At 37.5% G+C, this 19,801-nt stretch overlaps 2 protein-coding genes across 2 annotated transcripts; both read left to right on the top strand.

Moving 5' to 3' along the window:
* Nucleotides 1-906: 906 nt before the first annotated feature.
* Nucleotides 907-8,108, top strand: LOC149024841 (uncharacterized). Its single transcript, XM_089145027.1, has 7 exons — nucleotides 907-1,064; nucleotides 2,336-2,603; nucleotides 3,821-3,876; nucleotides 3,985-4,063; nucleotides 4,155-4,293; nucleotides 6,449-6,562; nucleotides 7,515-8,108. The coding sequence occupies exons 2-7, from the start codon at nucleotides 2,434-2,436 to the stop codon at nucleotides 7,704-7,706; spliced, it is 750 nt and encodes a 249-aa protein (XP_089001153.1). The 5' UTR covers nucleotides 907-1,064; nucleotides 2,336-2,433; the 3' UTR covers nucleotides 7,707-8,108.
* A 3,187-nt stretch (nucleotides 8,109-11,295) lies between these two features.
* WOX1 (WUSCHEL related homeobox 1) lies at nucleotides 11,296-13,620 on the top strand. Its single transcript, XM_089143005.1, has 4 exons — nucleotides 11,296-12,009; nucleotides 12,098-12,403; nucleotides 12,610-12,689; nucleotides 13,070-13,620. The coding sequence occupies exons 1-4, from the start codon at nucleotides 11,829-11,831 to the stop codon at nucleotides 13,478-13,480; spliced, it is 978 nt and encodes a 325-aa protein (XP_088999131.1). The 5' UTR covers nucleotides 11,296-11,828; the 3' UTR covers nucleotides 13,481-13,620.
* The last annotated feature ends 6,181 nt before the right edge of the window (nucleotides 13,621-19,801 follow it).

A 19,801-nucleotide genomic window follows, 5' to 3' on the forward strand; every position in this document is an offset into this window, starting at 1 on the left:
TAAATTTGAAGGTTGGCCTCCAACAGATTCTACTCGCAGAAGAGATACAAAAATAGTATACAACATAGTAATGAAAGAAAAAGAAAAGATAAATATATATATATATATATATATATATTCCTACCAAAACTAGAGATCAAACTCTTGATTTTTCATAATTGACTCATGATCCACGACCCCAAATCTCATCATAGGCATTTAATATTCATAGACATTTAATATTAATTAATTAATATTGTAGATATTATATAACTTGGTTTAAAGGCTTTTAAAACCAACGGGGGTTGATCCAAGTGGTAAGCAGCTTGGTTCGCTTAAGCAAGGTTCCTGTATCAAATCCTTGTGGATGCAAAAAATTCCCGTTGGAAGACTCACCCACCACAGCCAGGTGTGCGACATGGGTCGAACCACCGGTTTATAAAACCGGGGTTGGCAAACCAAATAAAAAAAAAACTTTTAAAACTTATATATTATTTTATAGTATTTGATTTTTAAAAACAAGTCCCAAACACAATCATGAATGGTGTAATATGTCTATCTTTCTCCTCAAATTTCAAAATTGTTGGAAAATTTTCTTTTCTTTTTCTTCTATATTCTTCAATATCAAACGCAATCATAGAGGAAAATTCCAAGTGGAACGGGAAAAACCACCTCACATTTACAGCATCTTTCCATAAGCTGACGTTGGAATTCGTGGCATAAAGTAGAGATTACAAAAAAAGACGCAGTATTACGTGTATCCCATGACATGGGAGAAACAGACATTTGGGACGGAAAGCTTCTAAAGGGTATACAACTGAAGCGAATATGCCAACACATCTCCCTTGGAAGATTCGTTAGGATGCGCATCTCTCGCATTTCATAAATTCGTTCAATCTAAAATAAAAGATCAAAATTCTCATTTTCAGCTTTTCACTCTTTTGAGTCGTGTGGACTCTTCCGAGTCTCAACGACTTACATCTCTGCTTTGTTCTTCTATATATGGTCACCCACCACTTGAACTTCCTTTCATCCATGTCAGCCGTGAGCAGCATTAGCAGCAGCCTCCCTTGAGGCTACACCAGGTTTTCTCTCTCTCTCTCTCTCTCTCTCTCTCTCTCTCTCTTTCAAAACTTTTATTTGGTCTCTAATCCACGACTGAATCTTCACATATTGCTAGATTATTGGTTTCTTTTGAATTTATCCTAATTAGTTGAGTTTGCTGCGTTTTGTGTTCCTATTTTGAACGAAAAATCAAACACTTTAGGAGAATCTGCCAAGAATAATTAGATAAAACAGAGTTCTCATGGTTGATATGCCACTGACTCGGGCTCCATTGCTTGTGCTGGGATCACCTTTTTCTAGATATCTATCAAAAGGTCACTTTGTGACGATTTGATCACCTGGGTTTGTTTGTTTGAACAATGCTGGGAAAAGTATTATTAAATTTTGCTTGTAAAGAAGAAGGAGGACAATAAACTTCATTCTCACAAACCTGCATCTCCCCAGGGGGCGTGGCCGCCCTTCCTCGTCGGTCCCTTTCTTTAAGTAGAAGTAGCTTTTCCTTAGATGCTTATACTGAAATTTGCCTTGTTTTATATCTGGATACTTAATTATATTAATATTTTAGATTTGTTGTTAATTCTTTTGTTTTAGTCAGTCAAAACTAGTATCCAAAGAATAACTAGTCTAGCAGAGAGAACCTTACAGAAACCCTATCCATCTTCTTTCATAGAATTATTGTTAGACGTTTTTGCAGATTATAATATATGGATCATGGATCATGTAAACTTTCTTGATTTTAGATGAGCTCAAGAGATTACTAACATTAGAAATTAACAATTATACTAAAATAAGTTTGTAAACAGTTCAACCCAGTAAATGTTGGGGGGTAGCCTCTTAGGTTGTTTGATCAAGCGTGTCAAAAGACAAGGAAGAAGTGAAAAGGTTGCAATACGAGTGCTGAAAGGAAAAGTCTCAAAAGAACTTACTTTTAGGCAGAGTGGCCTTTTTTTTTTTCCTCAAAAGAACTTACTTTTGGCTTCATCTGATCTTAATTCATGTCATCAACTTCAAATAACTGAGTAAATACAAAAGATGATATGTAATTCAGGTGACATTCTTTATTAGATTATTTACACTACGGTTAGTTTATCTTTTGGCTCCCAGTGAATGCGCTATTGGGAATTTTAGGTTCTCTGCACAGAAAACAAGAAAAGGGTGCTGGGGTTGAACATTTTGAGTTGTTATTACTGTTCAAGATTAAGCATGCATGATTTATGTTTTCTCTTCCGGAATATCATATTTTTCTTTCTTACAGTATATAGTAATTGTCCTACTATTTTGTTTGGCACAGTAATGAGCTGCAGTCTCTCACTGTTGGCATACTTCTTTCAATTGATATACATCTGGTTGTTACCTGACATCCATTGACCAAAAAGCAAGGAATAGATTATGAATCCTCAGAGTATTCTAAATCCATCTAGAGCCCTTGAAAGGGTTCATGGAGTGCATCTGGCGTCTCGGTCACCATTTGTTACTGAAGAGATTCTTCAAAATGGGGAAATAGACCACTCAATCTCTGAAGGTTCAGCTTTTGGAGGAAATCAGAAGCTTTTAATGCAGTGAGTTCTAAGCCTCATTTCAATGTATTCTAACAGTGTGCTGTGTATCAATTTATCATTTGCTACAGAAGCTTAGTAGTTGTTCTTGGAACCTTCAGAACTATTGATGTGAAAAACAGATATAAACTCTCAGGTGCACAAAGCTCTGTGAACCTCAAACCTACTAGTCTACAAAGTTCATTCCCCAGCATGTGTAGTTATATATACAAAACACTAATCATGTTACCTGGATTTACTGGTATGTGTTGAGAAGCTGGATCCACCCTGAAACTGAAACTTGGGTTATGGGACACTTACTCAAATTTTATGGAGACATGTCTAGGATGCGTCTCCGAAGGAGTTGATAGTTGCTCTGTCATAATGTGGCTCAATCTTATTCTTCATGGTGGTTTCTTGAATGTCTAACTTCAAGTTGCTCATCTATGCATCTCATATCAAAAGCCAGTGGTCCAAGCTAAATAAGATGTGAATGTAACCAGAATAGGATTAGGTGATAGACATTAAATTTACATCAATGGTATACACGGATTTAAGGTTCTGATCAGGGAAGAACTTCTACCTTTGGCTGCTACTCCTATCATGGGAGGTCTTATTTGACAATCCAACTGTTGAAAAGATTGAGCACCCCTTCGTTGTCTACTGATCTGACTTCATCTGGTGTGTTTCTCACTTTGTATTTTCATCAGTCAAAACAGTTGAGCCATGGAAAGTGATACGGCTATTCAGCATTGGATGGGTAGAGGTCCATTGTTGATTTCCTATAGGTCAGGTTTTGAAGCTAAATCATGTAGCCCACTTTTTACTGAATCATTTTCTTAGGTTTGTTCAAAATTGATCTGGTGGTTGTTTCAGATACTCTGATGATTTTGCTAAAAAAAATTCAACATGAGACAAGGATAATGTTGGCCAAATCCACAAACCTTCAAGCACCAGCTAAGTTGTCATATAGCTGGATAAAAGAACACAAAGACATCCACTTAGAGATTACTCTATCGGTTGCTCTAACCTAGAGAAGCGACAGCCAGTTTGCAATGATTGACTACAAAAGATTTATTGTAAATTTGACTCAACTAAATAGAAAATTTGAATATTAAGACAGTGGTACAACAAACCACCTGACTTGGCCAAATTTCAGAATTTTGAGTTCTACTTTATATAGTTTGAAAAGAATCTGGATACAGAGTAATTCAGCTATATCTTTTTGGATCTTTTTCCAGACGCATATGGCAGCAAATGCCCTCATATTTGGGGCCCATCCAGGGTAATATTCCAGGTATTCCTCAGACAGTTGGCCCAAATCAGTGTTTGCATTCCTGAACCTTGTATTCTCTGTATTTCTATTTGCTCACTTTTTTCTGTCTTTACATGTTCCCTCTTTTAGATGATCACCACATGATAGAAACATTTGCCAACGTGCTCACTTCACTTCCTTTTATTGCCATTGGAATGCATGCCCCAAGGCAAGAATACAGGACCTTGTGTTACTTATGTGTTGAACTTATATTGAATTAAATCATTGTGTCTGATAAATTTTTTTGGTTAAGGTTTCAGGAAGAATTTGAAAAGCAAGCTTTATGCTAATTCGTTAATTGGTGTTGGAGTTGCTTCAAGTCTATACCATGCTTCAAAAGGAGAACTGAAGAGATACCTTAGACGGGCTGATTATACAATGATAGCCACTACAACAGTTGTAAGTTCTAGTTGTATAAGTACATGGAGGTCTTACTTGGAAGTTTCAAAGCTTCATCTAAATTGAATAAATTTTGTCATGCTGGTACTTTTTTTATTTTTAACCTATCAGTGCTAACATTTAAAGATATTCTTAGCACATATTGCTCCCAACTACTTTTGCTATAAGTAAAATGCATTTAGTGGAAAAATGTGGCTGGGTTTATTGCCATTAAGAAAACCTCTTAGCATGTTTAGTCCCTTGGAAGAAAAGAGGCGGATTGGGGTAGAGCATATTTTTCAGTGATATTCTCTACAGACTGAATGAATAAGACCAATTATTTATTTAGCATTATATTTTTGTCTGTGATTTCTCATTTCTGACAGTAGGATTAGTATATTTTGGCATGTGAAGACTTGCTGTCCTGCAATAACTGTGAAATTCTGTAAGACTAGAGTGCTTTTGCGCTTCCAATTGTTCCATCAGGTAGGGATGGATGTAGGAAACTGAAGTACTGAAGTGATCAAAGTCATCCCATGCCTTATCAAACTTCTTGAAGTGGTAAATTAATAAAAAATATTTTTAATCTCCCTAAATCAGCAAGGGAAGTGACTCATCCAAGTATACTAAAAACAAAGAAAGAAGCAGTACTTGTCAACCCTCCCTGTGATTTGCATAAAATCCCCACGTGGAATACCAAGAGAACATTAACCCCACCTTCCCCCACCCCCCCCCCCCACACACACACAACAACAACAACAACAACAACAACAACAACAACAACAACAACAAAAGAAGAAAAGGAAAGAAAGAAAGAAAGAAAGAAGAAGAAAAGAAAAAAAGAAATAGGTAGCAAGAGAAGAAGAGTAGCATGAATCCATGGTTCTGGACACGTGAGAGAGAGAGATCACTATTTATGAATTTATTTTCTTAGGTCTCGTACACTATGTATCCCCTTAAAAGTAACTTAGAAGTCTCCTTGGGCCAAATTGTAGTTGGATGGGAATTCCCTTCAACTCGCCTTCAAGTTTTCGAGATATTAATACTGCATAGCCAGTATGTTATGGAACCTGGCTGTCTATTTTCAACAGCTGAGTCATAGTTGCCATATTGGCACTTGAATTTTCAACCAAGTTCAATGCTTTGATCAGCATTGGGAAAAATAAAATTGAATTGAAACTTACCAGAGTGATAGACGATGACATGGACATCACATTCCTGAAATTTGAGAACAGAGCTATCACAATAGGCAAAAGGTGCTCTTCACATAAATTACATGTTTTACTAATTCTGAACTTTGTGGTAGTTTATATCAGGAAACTATGGCTCTTTAGATTTGGTGTTTGAGTTAGTCCTTTTAGGTTGGGATTTAACGTGCTATAATATTTCATGAAGTAATATTGATTGGCTTAAGGATTTCATAGCAAAACTCAGTGAAACGAGATGATTTTTCATCACTGAATTGCTGTATCGGGCTGGGACTTTTGTTAGTCTGTTAAGTTCAAAGCTGTTTAAAAAAAGTTGTCTCAGGAAAATGATGAATTTACAATAAACAAAGAAATGTAGTTGCATACATCCTAAAGAAATCCGGTCAAGGGTGTAACTTTACATTCCATTGATGTTACAGACGATCAGAAAAATGATCTTGATGGGAGGCATTCATTGCTGAAGCTGATGCCATTTCATCCATAAATGTGCCTACAATAAGTAATTTTCATATAATACACTCTCAAATTCTGTTTCTTTTGTGCAGCTTAAAGACTGATTTTGAGTTGTAAAACTGAGTTACTTTACAATCAGTAAGCAGGCTTTGTATATATAGATGTGGTATTTACATTGTGGTATAGTTTCTATTTGACCAGAACCATTACAATGTAAAATAGTTGGGTGAGATAAAATAGGACTTCACAATATTGTGAATTTTCAAATCGTCTGGACAGAGTCTTGGTCATGTAGGCCATCAGTAGATGCTCTAATTGTACTAATGCATCAGATGTAAAGAAATAGCTTATATTTCTCCTAGGTATCATTGTTTTTTCTTAATAATTTAATATGTTACTTCCTTTCATTTTACTGCCAGCAGTTTAAGGCATGCCCACTGACACCCAAAGATCCTCTCATGATGCAGATAGCTAATTTTTATTTATTATTTATTATTATTATTATTATTTTGCAGTGTCTTTCAAGGGCTCTAAGGGATGAGAATCCAAAGTTTCTGATGGCAGCTTCTGCTGCATTTCTACCTTTCCAACCTTTAATGGTTTCAGTAGTTCATACAGGGTTGATGGAGGTATCATTTGTTTTCCCTTTCTTTCCACCATCTACCTCTATCCAACTCCTCCCAAAAAAAAATTTGTTATGGCATTCAAACTGGGGGTTCTTCTTACCAATTATTTTTAGAAATTTTAGTGTTAATTTATAGTCATCTCTGGTATTGTTATTATACTTTTATCACCTTTTTCCCAGTAAAATGATAATTATCTGATTTTTAACCTGATCTAAAGTTTATATGTAATTAATGATTCTACCAAAAAAATAAATATATATATATGTAATTAATGATGAGTTAATAGATTTACATTTCAAATATCTCATTTCCTTTTCAACTTAGTATTGTAAATATATGGACATTATCTAGCTAGCGCAACTCATAAGTTAGCATACAGCTTTGGACAGAGATCATGTTCATCTGGTTTATTTTGTCAAAATGATGAAAATAACTGGTCTAAACCTATGGTTGATGGCCTAGAACGAGTTATTGACTGGGACAAACACTTATATAAATAGGATCTTTAGAATTCATGTTTGTTTGAATTATTTCGTTGGGGCTGTTTCTGGATTGAGCCTTGCTTCTGCTCTCATTCATCCAAGGTGTCTTCCAATTTTTCTCTTGTTCTTACTTCTCCAACAACATGGCAGATACCATGATATGGACCTAGCTAGTCAATGTTGCCCTATCTTTTTTTTTTTTTTTGGTAATCATGTTGCCCTATCTTTTACTTATCAGCAGTTTGAGCGGTCTATTTCATGGATCAGTTCCATGGTCATCTGAGTGTTTTGATGGTCCTTTATGTCCTCATTAGGATAACAGTCATTCCCTGATTTTTTATTTTTATTTTTTCTTTTTCGTAACTAATCCACTTTGTCTACAGTGAGCCCTTCAGGGCTTATTCTGTTTTTTAACCTGTAAGTTGCTCACTTCGTTGTTCTTTAGCCTGTAACTCTCTTCATTGTTCTTCCAGGTAGCATTTGCAAAAAGAGCACTCAAGGATCCAGGTTTGAGGATGGCCCACAACCTGCATAAAGCGTCATCTATTTTGAGTGGTGCTCTTTTCGTTGCTGAAGATTTTTTCCCCGGTACACCCTACATTCATGCTGCTTGGCATCTTGCTGCAGCCATTGGTGTTGGAACATGTAATAAACTTCTTGAGTGATAGTTGATCCAGAGATTCTGGAAAAGGTGTTCTCTTATCCTCTGAGGTCACAATTGTCATTCATTCATATATCTCTTGTGATTGTGTAAATCCCATTCTTGTCCTTTAGGAACTCTTACAACTTCTACCAAAATTATCATAATCTCCGTATCCTAGTTATAGATCATAAGCATCCACCAAAAAAAATTCCCAATGAGATCTTCAGCATCAATATTTGAAAGCTTATCAATGTAAGTTCTAGTCAGATCTCATGGTGGTTGTGTCATATTTAAGATTCAAAAGGGAATTTCACATTGCTGGTGTTGCTTCAAGAGCATGACAAATGAAGGAAATGAAAGTTTCTGTGTGTACTGTTTTGATTCCTCATGTGTTCATTGGCATTAAATCAAAGTCCCAGTTTTTTTTTTTTTTTTTTTTGTTGGTACAAAGGAGCTTTATTAAGCCTAGGGATGGGGATATTAATATGCCTCAGTAGAGTCGAATCTACGACTTCTTCACTAAGAGGTGTTGGTTTCAACCACTAGAACAGCTCTTCGTTGGCATCAAAGTCCCATTTACAATTTAATTTATGAAGCTCTTCCCTTTATCCCTTCAATGGTCCAATTTTTTGAAATAGAATTTATTTTCCAACTAATTCTCACAGTATTATGTTAACAGACAGAAATTTCATGTCAATTAAAACTTGAAATCAACCTGGTCCCTAAAAACCCATTCTGTATTGTCCAATTTCTTTGTCAGGAAATTGAATTTGATTTTCCGACCAATTCAGCACTAAATGTTACCTGCCTATTTGGTTCTTTTTGCATGAGAAAACGAATTTATTTTGCCACCAGCCGTCTGGGCCTTCCAGGCTATTTGGTTCTTTAAAGGTAGGATGATTAAGCTTGCGTGGGTCTTTCACATTGTGATCAGCATAGCCAGCTATATTGCATTGTTAAAAATGACGAACCCTAATACCATTTATGGTTCCAGGTTTAAAGAACATAATATACTATTGAAACCATGCTTCATATTTTAGAAAATTATTTATTAGATTTAAATGGGTTTAAGGGGAATTTTCCCTGTAATCTACATCGTTGACATGATGAAAACATAATGGGATGAGAAGTTTTTTTTCATCAGGCTATTAACTGCAACATTTTTTTTTTTTGGAGCTCATCACTAGTGAGCATTCTAGTTCTGTACCTAACCAGAGAGTTATCTCCTGATGCTGTTTGCTAATAAAGATCTTGAAATCCTCAATATTTAAAATTCCATCGCAAGCATTCCCATCACTAGAAGGAGAAGTGTAGAAAAAAGAAACATTATTGAACCTATAAAGTTAGGAAGCAGTATCATCGAAGGGTTGCTCAGTTGGTAGTGACCAGCACCTCTTAGTGAGGAATTCACGATGCTCCCAGTGGTATATGTAATAAGCTCTATCCCCAAATATAAAGCTACCAATTCCCCAAACAAAAATAGTTAAGCAACAGTGTCTTCAACTACTACACTAGCAGTCCAGTTGAGGCTAAAAATGTAGTTAGATAAGGCATTAAACTACTGTTAAACAGTCCAAAAAAAGTGAAATTTGCTTAAAAGGTCTAGAGCAGCAGCAAGGACCAGACCATTTCTTGTGGTTTCTGCTTCTGCTGATGCTGCTGAAACAGCAAAACCAGCAGCACAAACACGGTACCTTGTGTCGACGATAAATCGCCGACACGAAACCCCCCAGCGACATCGAATTTACATTAAGTCGCGCCGACGGTCGAAAAGTCGCGACATCCACCATGATTGGTTTTCCGATTCTTGCAGGCGCATCCATGGATAACAGAGGAAGAAAAGGAGAAGCAGGCTTTTAGGGCAGATTTTGTCAGGTCGTCGATTTTACAGCATCCACAGTTAGAAGCAGTTGCAGCAGCAGCATCTCTAGGAGGAGGAGGTCAGGACGGTGAGACTTTTAGGGTGGTGATGAATCTCAAGCGGCTAGATAGAGCCACAAAGGAAGAGGAAGGGAAGAACACGCCTGACCCAGCGGAGAAAAAACACTCCGTTTGGAGGAATTCATCAATTTAAAAAACAGTAAAAAAAATTAGAGAAGTAGCGATTCTAGCGACGGTGACATTTCTTTTTTCTGGCGACTCCTTGGTTGTTCGGTTGTTCCGTCAAGGGCGACTCTTTGGTTGTTCCCTAATGCGAGTTGATCTGTATATCAGTGCAGTGCATTGATATGAGAGAATCGGTTGGAGGCTGGAATCGTTGGATATAGATAGCATAGCATGAGATCTAGAGTTAATTTCCTCCTCCAACAACTTCATCACCAGCATCAGCGTCTTCTCCACAGAAAACCCAGCCTCCTACTCCAGCGCTCCGGCCTCTCCTCTAACCACTTCATCCTCTTTGCCTCTTTCATTGCAGAGAAGGGAAGAGAGAAGGAGAAATCGAGAAAGTGAGAAACTCAGAAACAGAATGAGTCGAATCACAAATGAGGGAATGAGTCTTCCATTAATCGCTCGACTTTTGGCGACATGTTGCCCGAGTCGCCGTGTCGCCAGGGTCGGGTCGACATGCCGAACCTTGAGCACAAAGACTTGCCATGAAGTGTCCCTCGTGGTCAGATATGATAACCTTAGATTTCCAAGCCCCATTAGTGAAAATCCATTTTTTTTTTCCATCAATAGTGAAAATTCTACTGGAATTAACAAGGGAGGTGGGGTTTCCCTTCCCTATTTGACAAAGGGCAAGCATGTTATGTTTTTTTTTTTTTTTTTTTTTGATAATAAAGAAAAATGTATTAGTTAATAATGCATAACATCAAAGTCTGCATTTGTGAATGCAGTGATGGATGAATCTACGGTACTAGTCCTACTTGCAGCATTTAGAGCTAGATGGTTAAAGTAATGTAGGAGTGTTGGGGATTTAAAGTTACAAAACGACGCTCCTCGAGCGTTAGATAAAATATTAATAAAGTCTCTTATCATGATCAAAGGCCACGTTGTTGTTTGTGGTTTGGCCAGTCTTTCCAGCGCTTGCTTCTGGTTGCACCAAATCTCTTTGATATCCAAATTTGTTGATTTTGCCCAACTGATTCCCTTTGTAAATGTGCGAAGTGCCGCTCCCAACTCATTTCCTTTGTTCATTTGATCTGTATCCAAAAAAATCACTTTTCTGTTGCAAGCATGTTATGTGCAAACATAATAATTCAACAATAATGAGCTGAGATGTGGATAGAATAGAGAGATGACTTTTAACTGGAGAGAATTTCAATTTTTTGTTGGTAAACAACTGGAGGGGATCGAATCATTCAAACATAATGACCCTCCTGGTAACTGCACATGCATACATTTACTCAAAGTGGGCACTCCCTTGAGACATTAGTTTGTACAAACTGATGATGATATCATGATGATAATCATCATGGTCCATGGATATGGACACTTATAAAGAATCACAGGAAAAAAAACATCCATAAAAATTGCATTTTTTCTATTTAATGAATTTCATAAATTGACTGGACGAGTAAGGTCTGTAGTTTAGGTGTGTCAAGTGTGGAGATGAACCAGGTGAGGGCAGTAGGGGAATTCAGATTACAGTGGAAGAATCAGATCTCTCTCTCTCTCCAGACAGAGAGAGAGAGAGAGAGAGAGAGAGGCAGTTCGGATTAAGAATTAGTGTGAAAGGCACGAGTCAGGGGGGCAACAATTAATGGAGGAAGAGGGGCTGAGACTGATTATCAACCTCATGATCGTCACGTCGTTTTAATTCGCTTCTCCCGAAAACTCCCAGAATTCCACGCTTCCACCTTGCCTTAGCTTTTTCCCTTACCATTTTTGTCTGTCTGCCTCTTTACCCATCTCTTTCTTTCTTTCTTTCTCTTCTTCCTCCTCCTTCCTCCTCCATTCTCATTTCATCGTCTTTAAAACCCAGTCAACCTCTTTCTTCTATCTTCACTTTCTTCTGTTTAACTCACTATCTCTTTCTTTTGTTCCACCTCCATTTCTGGGTCTCAAAAGCAGTCTCTTCCACCCTCTACAATCTCAGAGCATTAGAGAAAATGTGTGTGTGTTCGCGTACCTAGAAAACACACAAGCAGCCTCTTCTTGAGTCTTTTCTGCTAATTGAATAGAACCCATTACTGCAGCAACAATGTGGATGATGGGTTGTAACGATATGTCTGAGTCCTTCAATGGCAGGAAACTTCGTCCACTCATGCCAAGGCCCGCTTCTAATACTACTAATGTTGCAGCTGCAGCTGCAACTGGAACTCATCCTTATTTTAGCCGTATTCATGGCTCCTCTGAACTCTTTCCATTAAATCCCCATCTAGGTAAACTAACCATTCTCGTTTTATTGTCATTTTCTCATCTGGGTTTTTTATTATGTTTCTATTTTCTGATGTGCAACAACCGTTACAGAGCAAAGCAAGAGAGAGTTCAGTGCTCAACCTGTAGTGAGTTCAAGGTGGAACCCCACGCCTGAACAGTTAAGGGCCTTAGAGGAGTTGTATCGACGTGGGACTCGCACACCGTCGGCTGACCAAATCCAACACATCACTGCTCAGCTTCGTCGGTTTGGTAAGATCGAAGGCAAGAATGTGTTCTATTGGTTTCAAAACCACAAGGCTAGGGAGCGACAGAAGCGACGGAGACGATTGGAATCTGCTGCTGCTGCTGAAGAACAAGAAAGATACGACATGGAAAGCTTTGAAAAGAAAGATTCAGGTACTCATGCTATTTGTCCTTCTTGTATCATTCTTTCCCACCAAACCTGTCAAGCAATAATAGAAACAATACACTAAATTCTCTGAGAGGGTTCTTTTTTTGAATTTGGTTGGGTTGTTTCTTGATGAAATTTTAATGGGGCTAATATTGATTGGTTTTTTTTCATTCTTCTTTTCGGCTTTTGTTTGGTGTGTTTTTGGGTGCAGGTCCAAGTAGGACAGCAGGCTATGAAGTAGAACAGAGCAGGAACTGGGCAACCCATATAAACTGCAGTACACTTGCCGAGGTCCTCTATGCATCTCAATTGTCTCTCAACACTCTTTAGCCTTTATGTGTGGGGTAACTAGAGATTGTTAAATCAAAGCTAATAAAACATCGCAAAACCAATGATTAGAAGAAATTATTATTTACAAGGAAGAAAGTAGAAACACACGAGAGAAAGAGAGAGGGTGTGTGAGAAAGAACTTAAATTAATAGCTTTTAATGTTGGGAAACTAAAAGGTGGTTTAAAAGCTGTACTACACCCTTTCTGTCGGGTCTCTTGTTGTGAAACTGAGCTGTGAGCGGTTTGGACTTTTGGGTTTTGTGTTAACTCACTCCCCTTCTGCTTGTTTTCTTCTTCATTAATTAATTATATTTATTTAATTTAATTTTCTTCGTTTCCAGGAATCTGTTTCAATGCAAAGAGCATCAATAGCAGAAAGTCGACCAGACGAATGGATTCAATTTGGAGAGGGAGAATTACAACTCCAGAAGCCAAGCATGCCAAAAAGTGATGCCAAGTGGCAGATGATGCAGATATCTTGTTCTTCTACTCCTACCCACCTCATAAACACCATAACCAGAGCTTCTGAGGAACCAATAAAGCGTACAAGCAATGAAAGCTTCTGCAGTCATCAAATTGGGGAATGTGGAGAATCTAACACACTTCAGCTCTTCCCACTTCACAGTGACAATGCCATTACTGGTATCAATGGTTCAAAGGAGGAAACCACGCTGAGTGGTGTTGAAATGATGAATACCACTAGTGACTACTCTCCATACCAATTTATTGAGTTCCTTCCCACAAAGAACTGAAGGAGACTAACTTAGTAACTTACCCATGTGGTTGTAGGTACGTTTGTGAGAGTTAAGATGCCTGGTAGTGCTTAGATTTTGTTGTTATTGGAAACTGTTGCTGTTCCTGTAGTTATATATACATCATAGGAGGTGGGAAACTGAAGGGGTTGGTGGATGTTGGGTATTTAGTGATGTGGGTATGAAAGAGCTCTAGCTTTCCTTAAACTGCATTTCGACCATGTTGTTTACGTCAATGAATAGCTTCAACTTAAAATATTACATTTGTTCGCTGTTTGACACTACACTTGACAGGTCTACCTATCTTATGTATAGGCCTTCTTATAGTAATTGCAGAGAGCTAGAGAGAGAGACATGATGGAGACTTGGGTCTATCAGTTTGAGATGTTTGAAGTTGAAATATGACTTCTATGTAGAAGAGTTTGATGTTGAAACTTGAAAATACTTATTATTTGTGTTGGAGACGTGTTTTGTTTCAATGTATATTCCTCTTATGAATCAGGTAATTCTCAATGGGATTATGGGGCTTGCAAAAAGCTTTCTTGGGAAACTGGTAAGATTTGCATGAGAAACATAAAATTCCTTAGAAAAGAAACTGAAACAAGTCATGTCTGAGTAATTATAATAAAACAAAAGAAAAGAAGACTCAATGAATAAGCACTGTCTGTATGCAAATAAACAGATTGTTCAAGAATAGTGTTTATCGCAAAGTGTATTAACCATTAAATTCTCTTTCCAAAGTTCCAACTCGTGAGAGTTGCTCATTACATTGATACACTAAATGCATTAATTAAAAGTTTTGGATCCATCAACCATTGCATAAAGCAATCATGCATCTAGTTTCACAAGACATTATCATGACTTCATATAAGAAGGCATGAATCAGCTTGATTTTTCTTTTTTTGGGTGAAAAATTTTCAGCTTGATGCTTTCCATATGCAATGATACTACATGCTAAAGTCATGTGTTACTCTTAGTTGGGTATATGGAAAAGTTCAATAAAACTGGGCTGAACAGTGTTTTGTTTAGGTTGGCAAGAAATGGGTGGAAAAAGAAGAGAATGCTGAACACCATTTACGTGGCTTATATAGATAGAGTGCAAGAATAGACTTATCACTGTTGTTCACAGTATAATAGATAAAAGGGTGGTAGGAGGAATTGGATCTTGCTCCCTAGTTGTTGTACATTGGTTTTCTTGGGGGGGGGGGGGTTGTGGGAAAGTTGTATATGCCCTGGGTGTGTGGGAAAGTTGTATATGCCCTATGGTTCTTCAAAACCCACCAATGGGAAGAAAAAAGATTAAGAAGCAGTGACATCAGAGGGGAGAGGAATACTTAATTTGTGTTTGTGGGTTGCCTTTTTTGAGGATTGGGTATTGGGACTTGGGCAGGGCGGAAGGAGGTGGAGAGGAGAGATGTGGTTCAGTGGTTGTCTTATTGGGACAGAAGAGCAGCTGGAGCTTACGAAACAAGCCCGACCACCCTTTTGCTCAGCAATTAATGTTAGATGCTGAAACAAGAACAAGATCTCATAAGATCACGGTCGGTTCATGCCAATCTGCACTAATATCTCTCACTCCTTTTTATTCCACCCTCTCTGGGATATGCTTCCTTTTATTCAATTCCCACCATATTTTATCTCTTTCTTCAACACAGCTGAACCTAGCTAGCTACTATCTCCCTCTCCTTTTTTTAACTTTTGTCCCCTATTAACATCAGACGTTGAGACTTGGGAAAATAAGACACTAACCATGATTTGTTTGTTCTGTTGGCTGTTTCCTGCGCCTCAGTCTTTGAGTCCCTGAGTCCTGGCCAAGTATTTCAAAAGTTGAATAATTCTATCTTCTTATCTAGCAAAAAGGAAAAAGGCAAAGAGACCCCTGTTCAACTTTCAGATGATTTTGCAGAGACATATATGTTGACACCCACACAGCAAGAAAAAGCTTAAAATGGAGTAGCAATACTCTTCAGGTACCATTTCCTCACTGCATCATCTAATTAATTGAACGGTCCATATCCCTTGACAACCCATGCCTTTTCTACAATCTTTCTAATTAAGAAGAAAATCACTATTTAATGCTTCAAAAGAAACCCAGTTTAGTCAGATGGGTTTTAAGTTGCAGCTTGCAGGGAAGATCATGGGCCAAATTTTAGATCTAGATCAACAAATCTGCCCCCAGCTCAGTCAAAAAGCTCCCCAAGCTGAAGGTTCACAGTGGTTTCTTGTTGAGCTTTGAATGCTTTTGTGTGCAGGATAGATGTATTATCATCTATCATATATTCATGACCAGAACCACCTTGTACTAATATGATCACTTCGAAACAAAGAGGAGACACCTTTGAGGTTCAGGTTCACGGATGAGACAGAATGGGCCAGGTGATAGCTATCCAATCATATCACATTTTGACATGTCCTAGTTTGGAATTGGGACACACTGTGATATAGAGCATGGACCCCCACTTGGTCATGGATGAAGAACCTTAAATCTGAGTTTGATGGTCTAGGGGAGGGGGGAGCATCTAGGGTTTTTGCATGAAAGAGGGCCCACATGAATTAACAAACAAAAGAAAACATTTGATGGAATGGAATGAGCAGACCAAGAATGTGATTCAGTATAGACTAGAGAGTGGTGATGGAATTGATAGGGCAAGAAAAAGGGTAAGAGTATTTACAGTCTTCTGCAGCAAAAATTGACAACACCTAGACATGGTAAGACAGGCTCCACAGTCCCCACCCCATATAATGAGATCATCATAGGTCTCTCTCTCTCTCTCTGTCTTTTCCCTACTTTTATTTTTTTCTTCAGTAGACTTTCCCCCTCTCTGAGTGTGTGCTTTTCTGTGCTCAAAAGTTAAAACAAGCCCTTGTGGAGACTTTCTAGTCGAGTCCCCTACTCTCAAATTCCTTTCACTTTCCTTCTACATTAACAACCTTTACTGGACCATTAAAGGAAGTTTCAATACAACTAAAAATAAACCCTCACATGGCTGGAGTCCTGAAAGCACAGTGGCTTATATATCTTCTTGCATGTGAAGAAAAATTTGTTATAGCAAATTTTTATTATTCTCTTGTACTTGGCATCTATTTACTTGGCCTTTATGTACTAAAATTCTCTCACATCTGCTCCTCAAAAAATTAAATTATCACTTCTTCTCCCTTACTGTTTTACTTACTGTTTTAAATACCTAGATTACCCCTCTATTTTTCAACTCTGTCGTTTTCTCTGTTGAGATCCTTAGTACCCCTTGTATGTTAAAAGGATTTAAATGCTTTTTAACTTAAATTCTATTTCTAAAAATTCAACTTTACACATAGAGATGGGTGACTTCTTCGTTGGTTAAATCGAGTTGTCATAATAACCAAAAAAAAAATCGAGTTGTCATAAACAACTTACCAGTTACCAGTGCTAGAAATCACCTACCACCACCTTCTCTTACGTTGAAAACCCCACTCTCTTCACCTATCTTACTCATCATCCTTCTCTCTTCTTGCCTACTGATACGGAAAAAATGTTCCCGACCGGGTGCTAAGCCAGCAGCAAAGTCGGGTATCTAGCCGACTGCACAACACATTTGGAAGGCTTCATTTACGCTGGACTTTAATGGCAGCATTGCCATGAACAGAAGGTCAACTCCAGGGATGATTAAACGGAAATTGTTAGGGGAGCCTGTCTAAACCCAAAAAGGTAATCCGCATACTATTTAAACAAAGACTCACCCCCTCCGGTAAGACACGAACATTTTCTTAACAAATTCCTGTGTTGCACTCGCATGGGATCTTATTTGATCACTAACTGACTTAGCCATTGGAGGCGGTTGTCTGGCATCCTAGCCGGCCCGTGTCTAACCTTTCTTGCAGAGCTTGTCAACTCTGGACATGAGAAGGCAATCGAGTATTAACCCAGCTTAGTCGGAACCTAGATCGGATATGAGACAAATCACCTACCACCGCTGTCGAAAACCCCCATAGCCACAACACAATCCTCCGGCAAAAGACAACCAGAATCAGGAGTGGCAAGATATGACAATTAATAGATAGATCAAAAGATAACTTACTTGTTTAACGCATCCAATTCAAAAAGTTTTAGGCAAATTCTCGTGGGTTGTCAATAATTTAAGCTAGTAGCCTACTAGTCAATGTTCACAAACCCATTATGATTCCGTTCCCCACCTGTACTATTCTTTGAAGACAAGGTATGGGGTATAATTGTAATTTTGATGGTATGCATAAGAATACATTGATAATTTCATTTGTCATTTTTTAACTGAAGGTATTATAGTCATTTTTCATATGATAGTGTTAGTTTCTTGGACCCAAATACAATATATATAGCACAATAGGAGGTGTAAGTAATTTCATGCCCAATTCAAGGGTGTGAGCGTAATTTTTTTCTTTTTTAAGTTGATTTCAGTGGTTTAAAAATACAAACAGTTACGTGATTTAAGTAGGTTTGAACCAAAAAATGTGAATTGGTTCAAAGAACACATTTTTCAAAGAAACCTATTGGACTGAAAAAGTAGAAGGGAAGCAGATGTTTGATTTTTGGGGAGAATTAGATGTAAAAGTTTGAGCATGAGAATTATAGTAAATACAATATAAATGTAAGAGAGTGATAGAATTTTTTTTAATTAGTTATCATCGAATCAGTCACAATATTGGAGCCCATAACTCAAAGGAATGGAAATGAGGAGTGGTGTGGAAGAATGAAAGTCTGAAACTCACTTGCAAAACCTCTAATCTTATTTATCTTCCTAACCCAAAATTAATTTAGGAAGTCGTATTTAGCCCCTCATTGCAACTTTATAGGCCGGAAGGGGGATATTCATGCATTAGTTTTCAAAAATGGATTGAAGGAAATGCCTTTGAAACTAGGGGTGTAAACGGACTGGATTCGAATCAGATTACGGTAATACCATATCCGCATCTTATTATATTCAGATGAATTCGGATAATATTCTATTGGTTTTTGGACGGATTCAGTTAAATTCAGATGATAATTGGATAGTTGTTTTCTTAATTAGATTCTTCTTAATGGACATGAATACAGATTGAATACAAGTTTTCGACTACCTGTTCACATCTTTATCATCTTATTTGTGAGAGCTAGGTTTGAAATTTAAGAATTTAACAACTTTAGTAACTATTTTAGTAAAAAAATCTAGAAAACTAGTCACATATCATAGATAAAAAAAAAATTTTAAAATAAGAAAAACAAATCTAAACAAGTAACTTAATCGGATAATTTTATTGGACAGAAAATAATCGGTAAGAAAGGGGTATACCATATCCGCATTCTATTAGTAATCAGACGGATTCGGATACCCGTAAATGGATGTTGATGCGAATTCAGAAGCGGATTTCGATTATCCATTTACACTCCAATTTGAAACCCCCATTAACTCTAGCTTTGCATACAGTGTCGGTTCATTTGGTTCAGTTTGATCCAATCCAATTACTCCAATCCAAATAAGCCAATTCAGCCAACCCAATATCAATTCTTACTCATTCGCATCTCTTCTACTTGGGCTTCTTAAAAAGCACTCAAAACAAAATACATTTTTATGTGAGTCTACATGAATAAGATTCTTGAAAAAAACATCATCGATTGTGCACAGCAGTATTCTTATGCGCTAAACAAATGGTTGAGAAAACTTAAAAATTTAAAGATTATTGAAGATTTTTTTAGTTCAAAGTTAAACTTTTAATAATAGCCTCCTATTTATTATAAAAGTGTCTTGCTGTGCCAATAAAGAGATGTGGACAATAAAACATATTTTTTTCATGATTCTTGAGGATTTTTTTTTTTGGGTAAAATTATGGATGTCCTTCATGAGTCCGGATCCTCAGCCCGTCAAGGAGCGCAGACTGCTCCCCGACAGCTTCCCAACCACACAAATACGTGGGGCCCACATGTGAAAATTTGATGTTTTTTTTTTTCCAAAAAGTGTTTTTCACCTGTGGGCCCCATGTATTTGTGTGGTTGGAAAGCCGTCGGGTAGCAGTCTGTGCTCCCCCCGACGGGGTGAGGATCCGGACCTCGTCCTTTCCTGCTGTTGAACTATTGTTTGACCAAAGGAAAAAGATAAAAATAAAGAAAGAAAAAAAACTATTGTTTTGAGAAGTTCCACATTCAATGATCTGAGAGTGGTGGGTAACACACTGAGATTTCAACTCATCCTCTTTAACACAACAAAGGGGAAAATAACAGATACTATAAAAACATATACGACAAGATGAGAAGACCCTTGAACGGATATGGGAGAAACTCATGCATGGATCACGTGAATAAATTCAACATTTTGTCATGTTGTACTGTAATTT

This window comes from Hakea prostrata, chromosome 2 (assembly GCF_041222555.1).
Source record: "Hakea prostrata isolate BN-2017 chromosome 2, UWA_Hpros_2, whole genome shotgun sequence".
NCBI lineage: Eukaryota > Viridiplantae > Streptophyta > Magnoliopsida > Proteales > Proteaceae > Hakea > Hakea prostrata.

Excerpts from the sequence above, each read along its gene's own strand:
- LOC149024841 (XM_089145027.1), top strand. The coding sequence starts at position 2,434 with ATGAATCCTCAGAGTATTCTAAATCCATCTAGAGCCCTTGAAAGGGTT. Across the intron at positions 4,064-4,154 it reads ATTGGAATGCATGCCCCAAG|GAAGAATTTGAAAAGCAAGC; the intron begins GCAAGAATACAG and ends TTAAGGTTTCAG. Across the intron at positions 6,563-7,514 it reads TTCATACAGGGTTGATGGAG|GTAGCATTTGCAAAAAGAGC; the intron begins GTATCATTTGTT and ends TTGTTCTTCCAG.
- WOX1 (XM_089143005.1), top strand. The coding sequence starts at position 11,829 with ATGTGGATGATGGGTTGTAACGATATGTCTGAGTCCTTCAATGGCAGG. Across the intron at positions 12,010-12,097 it reads TCCATTAAATCCCCATCTAG|AGCAAAGCAAGAGAGAGTTC; the intron begins GTAAACTAACCA and ends CAACCGTTACAG. Across the intron at positions 12,404-12,609 it reads CTTTGAAAAGAAAGATTCAG|GTCCAAGTAGGACAGCAGGC; the intron begins GTACTCATGCTA and ends TTTTGGGTGCAG.